We start from the raw sequence: 12,916 nt of genomic DNA on the forward strand, positions 1-12,916 counted from the left end.
GACTGTACTTGGGGTTCAAATTGCTCACAAAGATAGTAAATTAGTTGGTTCCCTCAGTGGAATACAGAAAGTAATCGATTACTTACGTTAAAGCACTTTGCGGGACAGTTATGACCCTGATTTTCACAAAACTCAAGGTATCAACCACCTTCCCAGCTACTTTGCATGAAAACAAGCCAAAGTGACTGTACTTGAGGTTAAAATTGCTCACAAAGATAGTAAATTAGTTGATTCCTTCAGTGGATTACAGAAAATAATCGATTACTTACTTTAAAGTACTTTGCGGGACAGTTTGGACCCTGATTTCCACAAAACTCAAGGTAACAACAACCTTCCCAGCTACTTTGCATGAAAACCAGCCAAAGTGACTGTACTTGGGGTTCAAATTACCCACAAAGATAGTAAATTAGTTGGTTCTTTCAGTGGAATACAGAAAGTAATCGATTACTTACCTTAAAGTACTTTGCGGGACAGTTAGGACCCTGATTTCCACAAAACTCGAGGTATCAACAACCTTCCCAGCTACATTGCAGGAAAACAAGCCAAAGTGACTGTACTTGGAGTTCAAATTGCCCACAAAGATAGTAAATTAGTTGGTTCCTTCAGTGAAATACAGAAAGTAATCGATTACTTGCGTTAAAGTACTTTGCGGGACAGTTATGACCTTGATTTTCATGAAACTCAAGGTATTAACAACCTTCCCAGCTACTTTGCATGAAAACCAGCCAAAGTGACTGTACTTGGGGTTCAAATTGCTCACAAAGATAGTAAATTAGTTGGTTCCTTCAGTGGAATACAGAAAGTAATCGATTACTTACGTTAAAGCACTTTGCGGGACAGTTATGACCCTGATTTCCACAAAACTCAAGGTATCAACAACCTTCCCAGCTACTTTGCATGAAAACAAGACAAAGTGACTGTACTTGGAGTTCAAATTGCTCACAAAGATAGTAAATTAGTTGGTTCCTTCAGTGGAATAGAGAAAGTAATCGATTACTTACGTTAAAGTACTTTGCGGGACAGTTATGACCCTGATTTCCACAAAACTCAAGGTATCAACAACCTTCCCAGCTACTTTACATGAAAACAAGCCAAAGTGACTGTACTTGGGGTTCAAATTGCCCACAAAGATAGTAAATTAGTTGGTTCCTTCAGTCGAATACAGAAAGTAATTGATTACTTACGTTAAAGTACTTTGCGGGACAGTTATGACCCTGATTTCCACAAAACTCAAGGTATCAGCAACCTTCCCGACTACTTTGCATGAAAACAAGCCAAAGTGACAGTACTTGGGGTTCAAATTGCCCACAAAGATAGTAAATTAGTTGGTTCCTTCAGTGGAATACAGAAAGTAATCGGTTACTTACGCTAAAGTACTTTGCGGGACAGTTATGACCCTGATTTCCACAAAACTCAAGGTATCAACAACCTTCCCAGCTACTTTGCATGAAAACAAGCCAAAGTGACTGTACTTGGGGTTCAAATTGCCCACAAAGATAGTAAATTAGTTGGTTCCTTCAGTCGAATACAGAAAGTAATTGATTACTTACGTTAAAGTACTTTGCGGGACAGTTAGGACAGTTATGACCCTGATTTCCACAAAACTCAAGGTATCAACCACCTTCCCAGCTACTTTGCATGAAAACCAGCCAAAGTGACGGTACTTGGGGTTCAAATTGCCCACAAAAATAGTAAATTAGTTGGTTCCTTCAGTGGAATACAGAAAGTAATCGATTACTTACGTTAAAGTACTTTGCGGGACAGTTATGACCCTGATTTCCACAAAACTCAAGGTAACAACAACCTTCCCAGCTACTTTGCATGAAAACCAGCCAAAGTGACTGTACTTGGGGTTCAAATTGCCCACAAAGATAGTAAATTAGTTGGTTCCTTCAGTGGAATACAGAAAGTAATCGATTACTTACGTTAAAGTACTTTGCGGGACAGTTATGACCCTGATTTCCACAAAACTCAAGGTAACAACAACCTTCCCAGCTACTTTACAGGAAAACAAGCCAAAGTGACTGTACTTGGAGTTCAAATTGCTCACAAAGGTAGTAAATTAGTTGATTCCTTCAGTGGATTACAGAAAATAATCGATTACTTACTTTAAAGTACTTTGCGGGACAGTTATGACCCTGATTTTCATGAAACTCAAGGTATCAACAACCTTCCCAGCTACTTTACAGGAAAACAAGCCAAAGTGACTGTACTTGGAGTTCAAATTGCTCACAAAGGTAGTAAATTAGTTGGTTCCTTCAGTAGATTACAGAAAATAATCGATTACTTACGTTAAAGTACTTTGCGGTACAGTTATGACCCTGATTTTCACAAAACTCAAGGTAACAACAACCTTCCCAGCTACTTTACAGGAAAACCAGCCAAAGTGACTGTACTTGGGGTTCAAATTGCCCACAAAGATAGTAAATTAGTTGGTTCCTTCAGTGAAATACAGAAAGTAATCGATTACTTACGTTAAAGTACTTTGCGGGACAGTTATGACCCTGATTTCCACAAAACTCAAGGTATCAACCACCTTTCCAGCTACTTTGCATGAAAACCAGCCAAAGTGACCGTAATTGGGGTTCAAATTTCTCACAAAGATAGTAAATTAGTTGGTTCCTTCAGTGGAATACAGAAAGTAATCGATTACTTACGTTAAAGTACTTTGCGGTACAGTTATGACCCTGATTTTCACAAAACTCAAGGTATCAACAACCTTCCCAGCTACTTTGCATGAAAACCAGCCAAAGTGACTGTACCTGGGGTTCAAATTGCTCACAAAGATAGTAAATTAGTTGGTTCCTTTAGTAGATTACAGAAAATAATCGATTACTTACTTTAAAGTACTTTGCGGGACAGTTATGACCCTGATTTCCACAAAACTCAAGGTATCAACAACCTTCCCAGCTACTTTACATGAAAACAAGCCAAAGTGACTGTGCTTGGGGTTCAAATTGCTCACAAAGATAATAAATTAGTTGGTTCCTTCAGTGGAATACAGAAAGTAATCGATTACTTACGTTAAAGTACTTTGCGGGACAGTTATGACCCTGATTTCCACAAAACTCAAGGTATCAACAACCTTCCCAGCTACTTTGCATGAAAACAAGCCAAAGTGACTGTACTTGGGGTTCAAATTGCTCACAAAGATAGTAAATTAGTTGGTTCCTTCAGTGGAATACAGAAAGTAATCGATTACTTACGTTAACGTACTTTGCGGGACAGTTATAACCCTGATTTCCACAAAACTCAAGGTATCAACAACCTTCCCAGCTACTTTGCATGAAAACAAGCCAAAGTGACTGTACTTGGGGTTCAAATTGCTCACAAAGATAGTAAATTAGTTGGTTCCTTCAGTGGAATACAGAAAGTAATCGATTACTTACGTTAACGTACTTTGCGGGACAGTTATAACCCTGATTTCCACAAAACTCAAGGTATCAACAACCTTCCCAGCTACTTTGCATGAAAACAAGCCAAAGTGACTGTACTTGGGGTTCAAATTTCTCACAAAGATAGTAAATTAGTTGGTTCCTTCAGTGAAATACAGAAAGTAATCGATTACTTACGTTAAAGTACTTTGCGGGACAGTTATGAGCCTGATTTTCACAAAACTCAAGGTATCAACCACCTTCCCAGCTACTTTGCATGAAAACAAGCCAAAGTGACTGTACTTGGGGTTCAAATTGCTCACAAAGATAGTAAATTAGTTGGTTCCCTCAGTGGAATACAGAAAGTAATCGATTACTTACGTTAAAGCACTTTGCGGGACAGTTATGACCCTGATTTTCACAAAACTCAAGGTATCAACCACCTTCCCAGCTACTTTGCATGAAAACAAGCCAAAGTGACTGTACTTGAGGTTAAAATTGCTCACAAAGATAGTAAATTAGTTGATTCCTTCAGTGGATTACAGAAAATAATCGATTACTTACTTTAAAGTACTTTGCGGGACAGTTTGGACCCTGATTTCCACAAAACTCAAGGTAACAACAACCTTCCCAGCTACTTTGCATGAAAACCAGCCAAAGTGACTGTACTTGGGGTTCAAATTACCCACAAAGATAGTAAATTAGTTGGTTCCTTTAGTGGAATACAGAAAATAATCGATTACTTACGTTAAAGTACTTTGCGGGACAGTTATGACCCTGATTTTCATTTTCTGCTTTTTCTACCTCTCTTAGTCTTTTCTTCTACTTTTGCATCTTCTTTCTCCTTTGCAGCTTAATCTTCCGCTGCTTTATCTTTCTTCGGGTTCTGCTTCAGTTTCTTTTATATTTTGAATTTGTCTTTCTTGTTCAATTTAGCTTTAGCGTCTTCCCTTTCTCTCTTAGCTTCAGCATCTTTATCAGCTCTACGTCCTGTTTCTTCTATTTTTTCTTGGCCTTCTTCTTCTTCTATCTTTTCTTCTTTTTTTCTTTCTGTTTTTTAGTAATTTGCTTCCGTTTTTCTCTTCCGTCAGTCTTTTCAATTTTTTTTCTTTTCTATCTTCTTCTTCTGCTTTTTCATTTTCTATCTTATTTTTTCCTCTTATTTCTCTTTCTTCTTGATCGTTCGTAGTTTGTGATCCCGCTTCTTCTGTCTCTTTTTAGCTTCAGATCCGTCTTTAGCTCTGAGTTCTGCTTCTTCTTTTTCATCTGTCATTCTGTCGCTCCAAGTGCGTTTTACAGTCGATTTTGTCGCGGACTGTCCTTTGAACACTGTTTTTTGCAGTTTAAACTTTGACAGCGGTTTTCTTCCTGACTGTATTGAATTTTTAAGTGTTTTTAAGGTTATTGGATAGGAAATTTAATGACAATTCCATAAATGTGCTTTAAAATGTCATTCTGTCACTCCAATTAGGTTTTACAAACGATTTTGTCGCAGACTGTCCTTTGAACACTTTTTTTGCAGTTCAAATTTTGACAGCGCTTTTCTCCCTGACTGTACTGAATTTTTGAGTGTTTTTTGAGGTTATTGGATAGGAAATTTAATGAGAATTCCTAAAATGTGCTTAGAAATGTCATTTAGTAACTCCAAGTGGGTTTCACGGGTAATTTTGTCGCAGACTGTCCTTTGAACAGTGTTTTTTGAAGTTTCAACTTTAACAGCGCTTTTGTTCCTGACTGTACTGATTTTTTTAGTGTTTTTTTGGTTATTGGATAGTAAATTTAATGAAGATTCCAAGAATATGCTTAAAAACGTCATTTTGTCACTCCAAGTGGGTTTTACAGACGATTTTGTCGCAGACTGTCCTTTGAACACTTTTTTTGCAGTTCAAATTTTGACAGCGCTTTTCTCCCTGACTGTACTGAATTTTTAAGTGTTTTTTGAGGTTATTGGATAGGAAATTTAATGAGAATTCCAAAAATGTGCTTAGAAATGTCATTTAGTAACTCCAAGTGGGTTTCACGGGTCATTTTGTCGCAGACTGTCCTTTGAACAGTGTTTTTTGAAGTTTCAACTTTAACAGCGCTTTTGTTCCTGACTGTACTGATTTTTTTAGTGTTTTTTTGGTTATTGGATAGTAAATTTAATGAGGATTCCAAGAATATGCTTAAAAACGTCATTTTGTCACTCCAAGTGGGTTTTACAGACGATTTTGTCGCAGACTGTCCTTTGAACACTTTTTTTGCAGTTCAAATTTTGACAGCGCTTTTCTCCCTGACTGTACTGAATTTTTGAGTGTTTTTTGAGGTTATTGGATAGGAAATTTAATGAGAATTCCAAAAATGTGCTTAGAAATGTCATTTAGTAACTCCAAGTGGGTTTCACGGGTCATTTTGTCGCAGACTGTCCTTTGAACAGTGTTTTTTGAAGTTTCAACTTTAACAGCGCTTTTGTTCCTGACTGTACTGATTTTTTTAGTGTTTTTTTGGTTATTGGATAGTAAATTTAATGAGGATTCCAAGAATATGCTTAAAAACGTCATTTTGTCACTCCAAGTGGGTTTTACAGACGATTTTGTCGCAGACTGTCCTTTGAACACTTTTTTTGCAGTTCAAATTTTGACAGCGCTTTTCTCCCTGACTGTACTGAATTTTTAAGTGTTTTTTGAGGTTATTGGATAGTAAATTTAATGAGGATTCCAAAAATTTGCTTTAAAATGTCATTCTGTCACTCTAAGCGGGTTTTACGGGTAATTTTGTCGCAGACTGTCCTTTGAACATTGTTTTTTGCAGTTTAAATTTTGACAGCGCTTTTCTCCCTGACTGTACAGAGTTTTTTAGTGTTTTTTAGGTTATTGGATAGGAAATTTAATGAGAATTCCAAAAATATGTAGTATTAGCAACCAGAGTTTCGTGAAGCTCGCATACTCAGGAGCGAAGCTGCACAGCATAGTAGGAGTAAAAAACAAACGTTTTTCGAGTTCAAAAAACCACCCTCCCCATACAGGGTGAGCTAGAAAGTTGAAATTTACACGGATGCTAGATGAAAGTGTGCTGAATTTGTGTACGCAAGTTTCGTCTCGATCGGATCATCAGGAGCCGAGTTCCAAGAGGACATTCAATTCAATTTTTCTGTCACAGGAGCGCAGCAAAAAACAAACGTTTTTCGACTTCAAAAGTTCACCCTGTCCATACAGGGTGAGCTAGAAAGTTGAAATTTACACGGATGCTAGAGGAAAGTGTGCTGAATTAGTGTACGCAAGTTTCGTCTCGATCGGATCATCAGGAGCCGAGTTCCAAGAGGACATTCAATTCCATTTTTCTGTCACAGGAGCGCAGCAAAAACCAAACGATTTTCGAGTTCAAAAATTTATCCTGTCCATACAGGGTGAGCTAGAAAGTTGAAATTTACACGGATGCTAGAGGAATGTGTGCTGAATTAGTGTGCGCAAGTTTCGTCACGATCGGATCATCAGGAGCCGACTTCCAAGAGGACATTCAATTCAATTTTTCTGTTACAGATTTACTGGACCGACGCGGACCGTCGAAGCATCGAAGTGGCCGAACTGGACGGGACAAACAGGAAAGTCCTCTTCAACACGAAAATCTACAATCCCCGAGCGATCACTCTCCACTATCATCACGGTTTGATGTTTTGGTCCGATTGGGGCAAACAAGGACCGAAAATCGAGGTGGCTCACATGGACGGGACGAATCGGAAGATTCTGATAAGCGAGAACATTACGTGGCCGAATGGATTGGCGATTGATCGGCCGGAGGAACGTTTGTACTGGAACGACGCCAAACGGAACACGATCGAATCGTGCGATCTCGATGGGAGGAATCGCAAACTGATCTTGGATAGTATACCTCATCCTTACGGGCTTGTCGTGGTCGGGAATCACATTTACTGGACCGATTGGAAGACGAAGGCTTTGCATCGGGCCGAGAAGGTAACGTACAGTCTGAGTTCTAAGCCGTTTTCTGGTGAAAACTGGAGTGACGTAACTGTCAAAATAACTGAATTACGAGCAGTCAAAGTGAACCAAGTCTGAGTCACACCAATAAGCGCAATGTTGTCATTGTCGTCAAATTTTGACGTTATTTTGACAGTTAACTATATGAAATTTTTACGGTTGTCAAAAGACAATTTAAAGACCTATCATCTGGTGAAAACCAGAGTGACGTAACTGTCAAAATAACTGAATTACGAGCAGTCAAAGTGAACCAAGTTTGAGTCACACCAATAAGTGCAATGTTGTCATTGTCGTCAAATTTTGACGTTATTTTGACAGTTAACTATATGAAATTTTTACGGTTGTCAAAAGACAATTTAAAGACCTATCATCTGGTGAAAACCAGAGTGACGTAACTGTCAAAATAACTGAATTACGAGCAGTCAAAGTGAACCAAGTTTGAGTGACTCCAATAAGTGCAATGTTGTCATTGTCGTCAAATTTTGACGTTATTTTGACAGTTAACTATATGAAATTTTTACGGTTGTCAAAAGACAATTTAAAGACCTATCATCTGGTGAAAACTAGAGTGACGTAACTGTCAAAATGACAGAATTACGAGCTGTCAAATGAAACCAAGTAGTCGAGTGACACCAATAAGTGCAATGTGCCTTTATCGTCAAATTTTGACGTTATTTTGACAGTTGACACTATAGACTTTTTACGGTTGTCAAAAGACAACTTAAATACCTACAATTTGGTGAAAACTAGAGTGACGTAACTGTCAAAATAACTGAATTACGAGCAGTCAAAGTGAACCAAGTTCTAGTGACACCAACAAGTGCATTGTGGTTTTTACTGTTAAATTTTAACGTTATTTTGACAGTTGACTATATGAACTTTTGACGGTTGTCAAAAGACAACTTAATGTCCTACAATTTTGTGAAAACTAAAGTGACGTAACTGTCAAAATGACTGAATTACGAGTAGTCAAAATGATCCAAGTTTGAGTGACACCAACAAGTACAATGTTGTGTATATCGTCAAATTTTGACGTTATTTTGATAGTTGACTATATGAACTTTTTACGGTTGTCAAAAGACAATTTAAAGGCCTACAATTTGATGAAAACTAAAGTGACGTAACTGTCAAAATAACTGAATTACGAGCTGTCAAATAGCAACCAAGTCGAGTGACACCAATAAGTGCAATGTTGTTTTTATTGTTAAATTTTGACGTTATTTTGACAGTTGACTGTATGAACTTTTAACGACTGTCAAAAGACGATTTAAAGACCTACAATTTCGTGAAAACATGATTTGAGTAACTGTCAAAATGACAGTGTTACAAGCTGTCAAAATGGGCTTAACAGCACTTATATTTTTTACTTCTGTAAGATTGTTTTTAATTGTCAAATTGTGACGTTTTCTGACAGTTTGACACAAGCGCAATTTGGGTCTGTCAAATGTAAATTGAAAGGGCTTTAATTTAGTCCAAACTGCACTTCAATAACTGTCAAAATAACGGAGATACAAGCTGTCAAAATGGGCTTAACAGCACTACAATTTTTACTACTCTAACATTGTTTTAATTGTCAAATTGTGACGTTTTTTGACAGTTTGACATAAGCGCAATTTGGGCCTGTCAAATGTCAATTGAAAGGGCTTTAATTTAGTCTAAACTGGACCCCATTAACTGTCAAAATGACAGAGTTACAAGCTGTCAAAATGGGCTGAACCACACTACAATTTTTACTACTGTAACATTGTTTTAATTGTCAAATTGTGACGTTTTTTGACAGTTTGTCATAAGCGCAATTTGGGTCTGTCAAATGTCAATTTAAAGGTCTTTAATTCAGTCCAAACTAGACTTGATTAACTGTCAAAATGACAGTGTTACAAGCTGTCAAAATGGGCTGAACAACACTACCATTTTTACTACTGTTACATTGTTTTAATTGTCAAATTCTGACGTTTTTTGACAGTTTGTCATAGGCGCAATTTGGGTCTGTCAAATGTCAATTGAAAGGTCTTTAATTCAGTCCAAACTGGACCTCATTAACTGTCAAAATGACAGATTTACAAGCTGTCAAATTGGGCTTAACAACACTACAATTTTTACTTCTGTAAGATTTTTTTTATTGTCAAATTGTGACGTTTTTTGACAGTTTGACATAAGCGCAATTTGGATCTGTCAAATGTCAATCAAATGGGCTTTAATTTAGTCCAAACTGGACCTCAGTAACTGTCAAAATGACAGAGTTACAAGCTGTCAAAATTGGCTTAACAGGATTACAATTTTTACTGATTTAGTCTTTTTTGACAGCTCGTAATTCGGTCATTTTGACAGTTACGTCACTCTAGTTTTGTCATTTTTGCCGAAAACAAATTGCAATGTTGCCAAAATGATTGAATTTCTAGGAAACTGGGAAAGAATGGGCAATTATTAGGGGAGGACTTGAGGGACTGATGGACGTGAGGTCGGTACAAAACGACAACATCGCAGAGAACGCTTGCGGTACCAACAATGGAGGCTGCAGCCATCTTTGTCTCAGAAATCCAAACGGATTCTCGTGCGCCTGTCCCACGGGTAAGACCAGTTCATTATCGTATTTCCGAGAAAGGTGGTATCGTCCGCATAACGAATACGCGTGTAACACCAACATAAGCTGGTGTTGTTTAAGTCGCCGCTTTTCTCCCTGACTGTACCGAATTTTTTAGTGTTTTTTGAGGTTATTGGATAGGAAATTTAATGAGGATTCCGAAAATGTGCTTAGAACTGTCATTTTTTCACTCCAAGTGGGTTTTACCAGCGATTTTGTCTCTGACTGTCCTTTCAAACTGTGTTTCTGTCAGTTCAAATTTTGACAGCGCTTTTCTCCCTGACTGTACCGAATTTTTTAGTGTTTTTTGAGGTTATTGGATAGGAAATTTAGTGAGGATACCAAAAATGTGCTTAAAACTGTCATTTTCTTACCACAAGTGGGTTTTACCAGCAATTTTGTCTTTGACTGTCCTTTCAAACTGTGTTACTGTCAGTTCAAATTTTGACAGCGGTTTTCTCCCTGACTGTACCGAATTTTTTAGTGTTTTTTGCGGTTATTTGATAGGAAATTTAATGAGGATTCCAAAAATGTGTTTAAAACTGTCATTTTCTTACTCCAAGTGGGTTTTACCAGCGATTTTGTCCATGACTGTCCTTTCAAACTGTGTTTCTGTCAGTTAAAACTTTGACAGCGCTTTTCTCTCTGACTGTACCGAATTTTGAGTGTTTTTTGAGGTTTTTGGATAGGAAATTTAATGAGGTTTCTAAAAATGTACTTAAAACTGTCATTTTTTTACTCCAAGGGGGTTTTTCAAGCGATTTTGTCGCTGACTGTCCTTTCAAACTGTGTTTCTGGCAGTTCAAATTTTGACAGCGCTTTTCTCCATGACTGTACCGAATTTTGTAGTGTTTTTTGAGGTTATTGGATAGGAAATTTAATGAGGATTCCAAAAATGTACTTAAAACAGTCATTTTTCCACTCCAAGTGGGTTTTACCAGCGATTTTGTTCCTGACTGTCCTGTCAAACTGTGTTTCTGTCAGTTCAAATTTTTGGCAGCGCTTTTCTTCCTGACTGTACCGAATTTTGTAGTGTTTTTTGAGGTTCTTGGATAGGAAATTTAATAAGGATTTCAAAAATGTGCTTAAAACTGTCATTTTCTCACTCCAAGTGGATTTTCCCCGCAATTTTGTCTTTGACTGTCCTTTCAAACTGTGTTTCTGTCAGTTCAAATTTTGACAGCGCTTTTCTCCATGACTGTACCGAATTTTGTAGTGTTTTTTGAGGTTATTGGATAGGAAATTTAATGAGGATTCCAAAAATGTACTTAAAACAGTCATTTTTCCACTCCAATTGGGTTTTACCAGCGATTTTGTCCCTGACTGTCCTTTCAAACTGTGTTTCTATCAGTTCAAACTTTGACAGCGCTTTTCTCCCTGACTGTACCGAATTTTTTGGTGTTTTTTGAGGTTGTTGGATAGGAAATTTAATGAGGATTTCAAAAATGTGCTTCAAACTGTAATATTTCCACTCAAAGTGGGTTTTACCAGCGATTTTGTCCCTGACTGTCCTTTCAACCTGTGATTCTGTCAGTTCAAACTTTGACAGCGCTTTTCTCCATGACTGTACCGAATTTTTTAGTGTTTTTTGCGGTTATTGGATAGGAAATTTAATGAGGATTTCAAAAATGTGCTTCAAACTGTAATATTTCCACTCAAAGTGGGTTTTACCAGCGATTTTGTCTTTGACTGTCTTTTCAAACTGTGTTTCTGTCATTTCAAATTTTGACAGCGCTTTTCTCCCTGACTGTACCGAATTTGTTTGTGTTTTTTGAGGTTATTGGATAGGAAATTTAATGAGGATTCCAAAAATGTGCTTAGAACTGTCATTTTCTCACTCCAAGTGAGTTTTACAAGCGATTTTGTCCCAGACTGTCCTTTCAAACTGTGTTTCTGTCATTTCAAATTTTGACAGCGCTTTTCTCCCTGACTGTACCGAATTTGTTGGTGTTTTTTAAGGTTATTGGATAGGAAATTTAATGAGGATTCCAAAAATGTGCTTAAAACTGTAATTTTCTTACTACAAGTGGGTTTTACCAGCGATTTTGTCCCTGACTATCCTTTCAAACTGTGTTTCTGTCAGTTCAAACTTTGACAGCACTTTTCTCCCTGACTGTACCGAATTTTTTAGTGTTTTTTGAGGTTATTGGATAGGAAATTTAATGAGGCTTCCAAAAATGTGCTTAAAACTGTAATTTTCTTACTCTAAGTGGGTTTTACCAGCGATTTTGTCCCTGACTATCCTTTCAAACTGTGTTTCTGTCAGTTCAAACTTTGACAGCACTTTTCTCCCTGACTCTACCGAATTTTTTAGTGTTTTTTGAGGTTATTGGATAGGAAACTTATGGAGGATTCCAAAAATGTGCTTAAAACTGTCATTTTTCCACTCCAAGTGGGTTTCACCAGCGATTTTGTCCATGACTGTCCTTTCAAACTGTGTTTCTGTCAGTTCAAATTTTTGACAGCGCTTTTCTCCCGGACTGTACCGAATTTTTTAGTGTTTTTTAAGGTTATTGGATAGGAAATTTAAGGAGGATTCCAAAAATGTGCTTAAAACTGTAATTTTCTTACTCCAAGTGGGTTTTCCCAGCGAATATGTCCCTGACTGTCCTTTCAAACTGAGTTTCTGTCATTTCAAATTTTGACAGCGCCTTTCTCCCTGACTGTACCGAATTTTTTAGTGTCTTTTGAGGTTATTGGATAGGAAATTTAAGGAGGATTCCAAAAATGTACTTAAAACTGTAATTTTCTTACTCCAAGTGAGTTTTACAAGCGATTTTGTCTTTGACTGTCCTTTCAAACTGTGTTTCTGTCAGTTCAAACTTTGACAGCGCTTTTCTCCATGACTGTACCGAATTTGTAGTGTTTTTTGAGGTTCTTGGATAGGAAATTTAATGAGGATTTCAAAAATGTGCTTAAGACTGTCATTTTCTTACTCCAAGTGGGTTTTTCCAGCGATTTTGTCCCTGACTGTCCTTTCAAACTGT

The 12,916-nt window shown here is 37.3% G+C and overlaps 1 protein-coding gene across 1 annotated transcript in view; it reads left to right on the forward strand.

The window, feature by feature from the left end:
• Positions 1-12,916, forward strand: part of Lrp4 (LDL receptor related protein 4) — a 122,661-nt gene that overhangs the window by 60,063 nt on the left and 49,682 nt on the right. Inside the window, exons 18-19 of the mRNA XM_081991285.1 lie at positions 6,893-7,324; positions 9,748-9,916. Coding sequence (XP_081847411.1) covers positions 6,893-7,324; positions 9,748-9,916 — 601 coding nt within the window. The remainder of the gene's footprint in view (positions 1-6,892; positions 7,325-9,747; positions 9,917-12,916) is intronic.

The sequence above is a fragment of the Ips typographus genome, linkage group LG12, assembly GCF_016097725.1.
Source record: "Ips typographus isolate SLU linkage group LG12, UJ_Ityp_2.0, whole genome shotgun sequence".
Taxonomy (NCBI): Eukaryota; Metazoa; Arthropoda; class Insecta; order Coleoptera; family Curculionidae; genus Ips; species Ips typographus.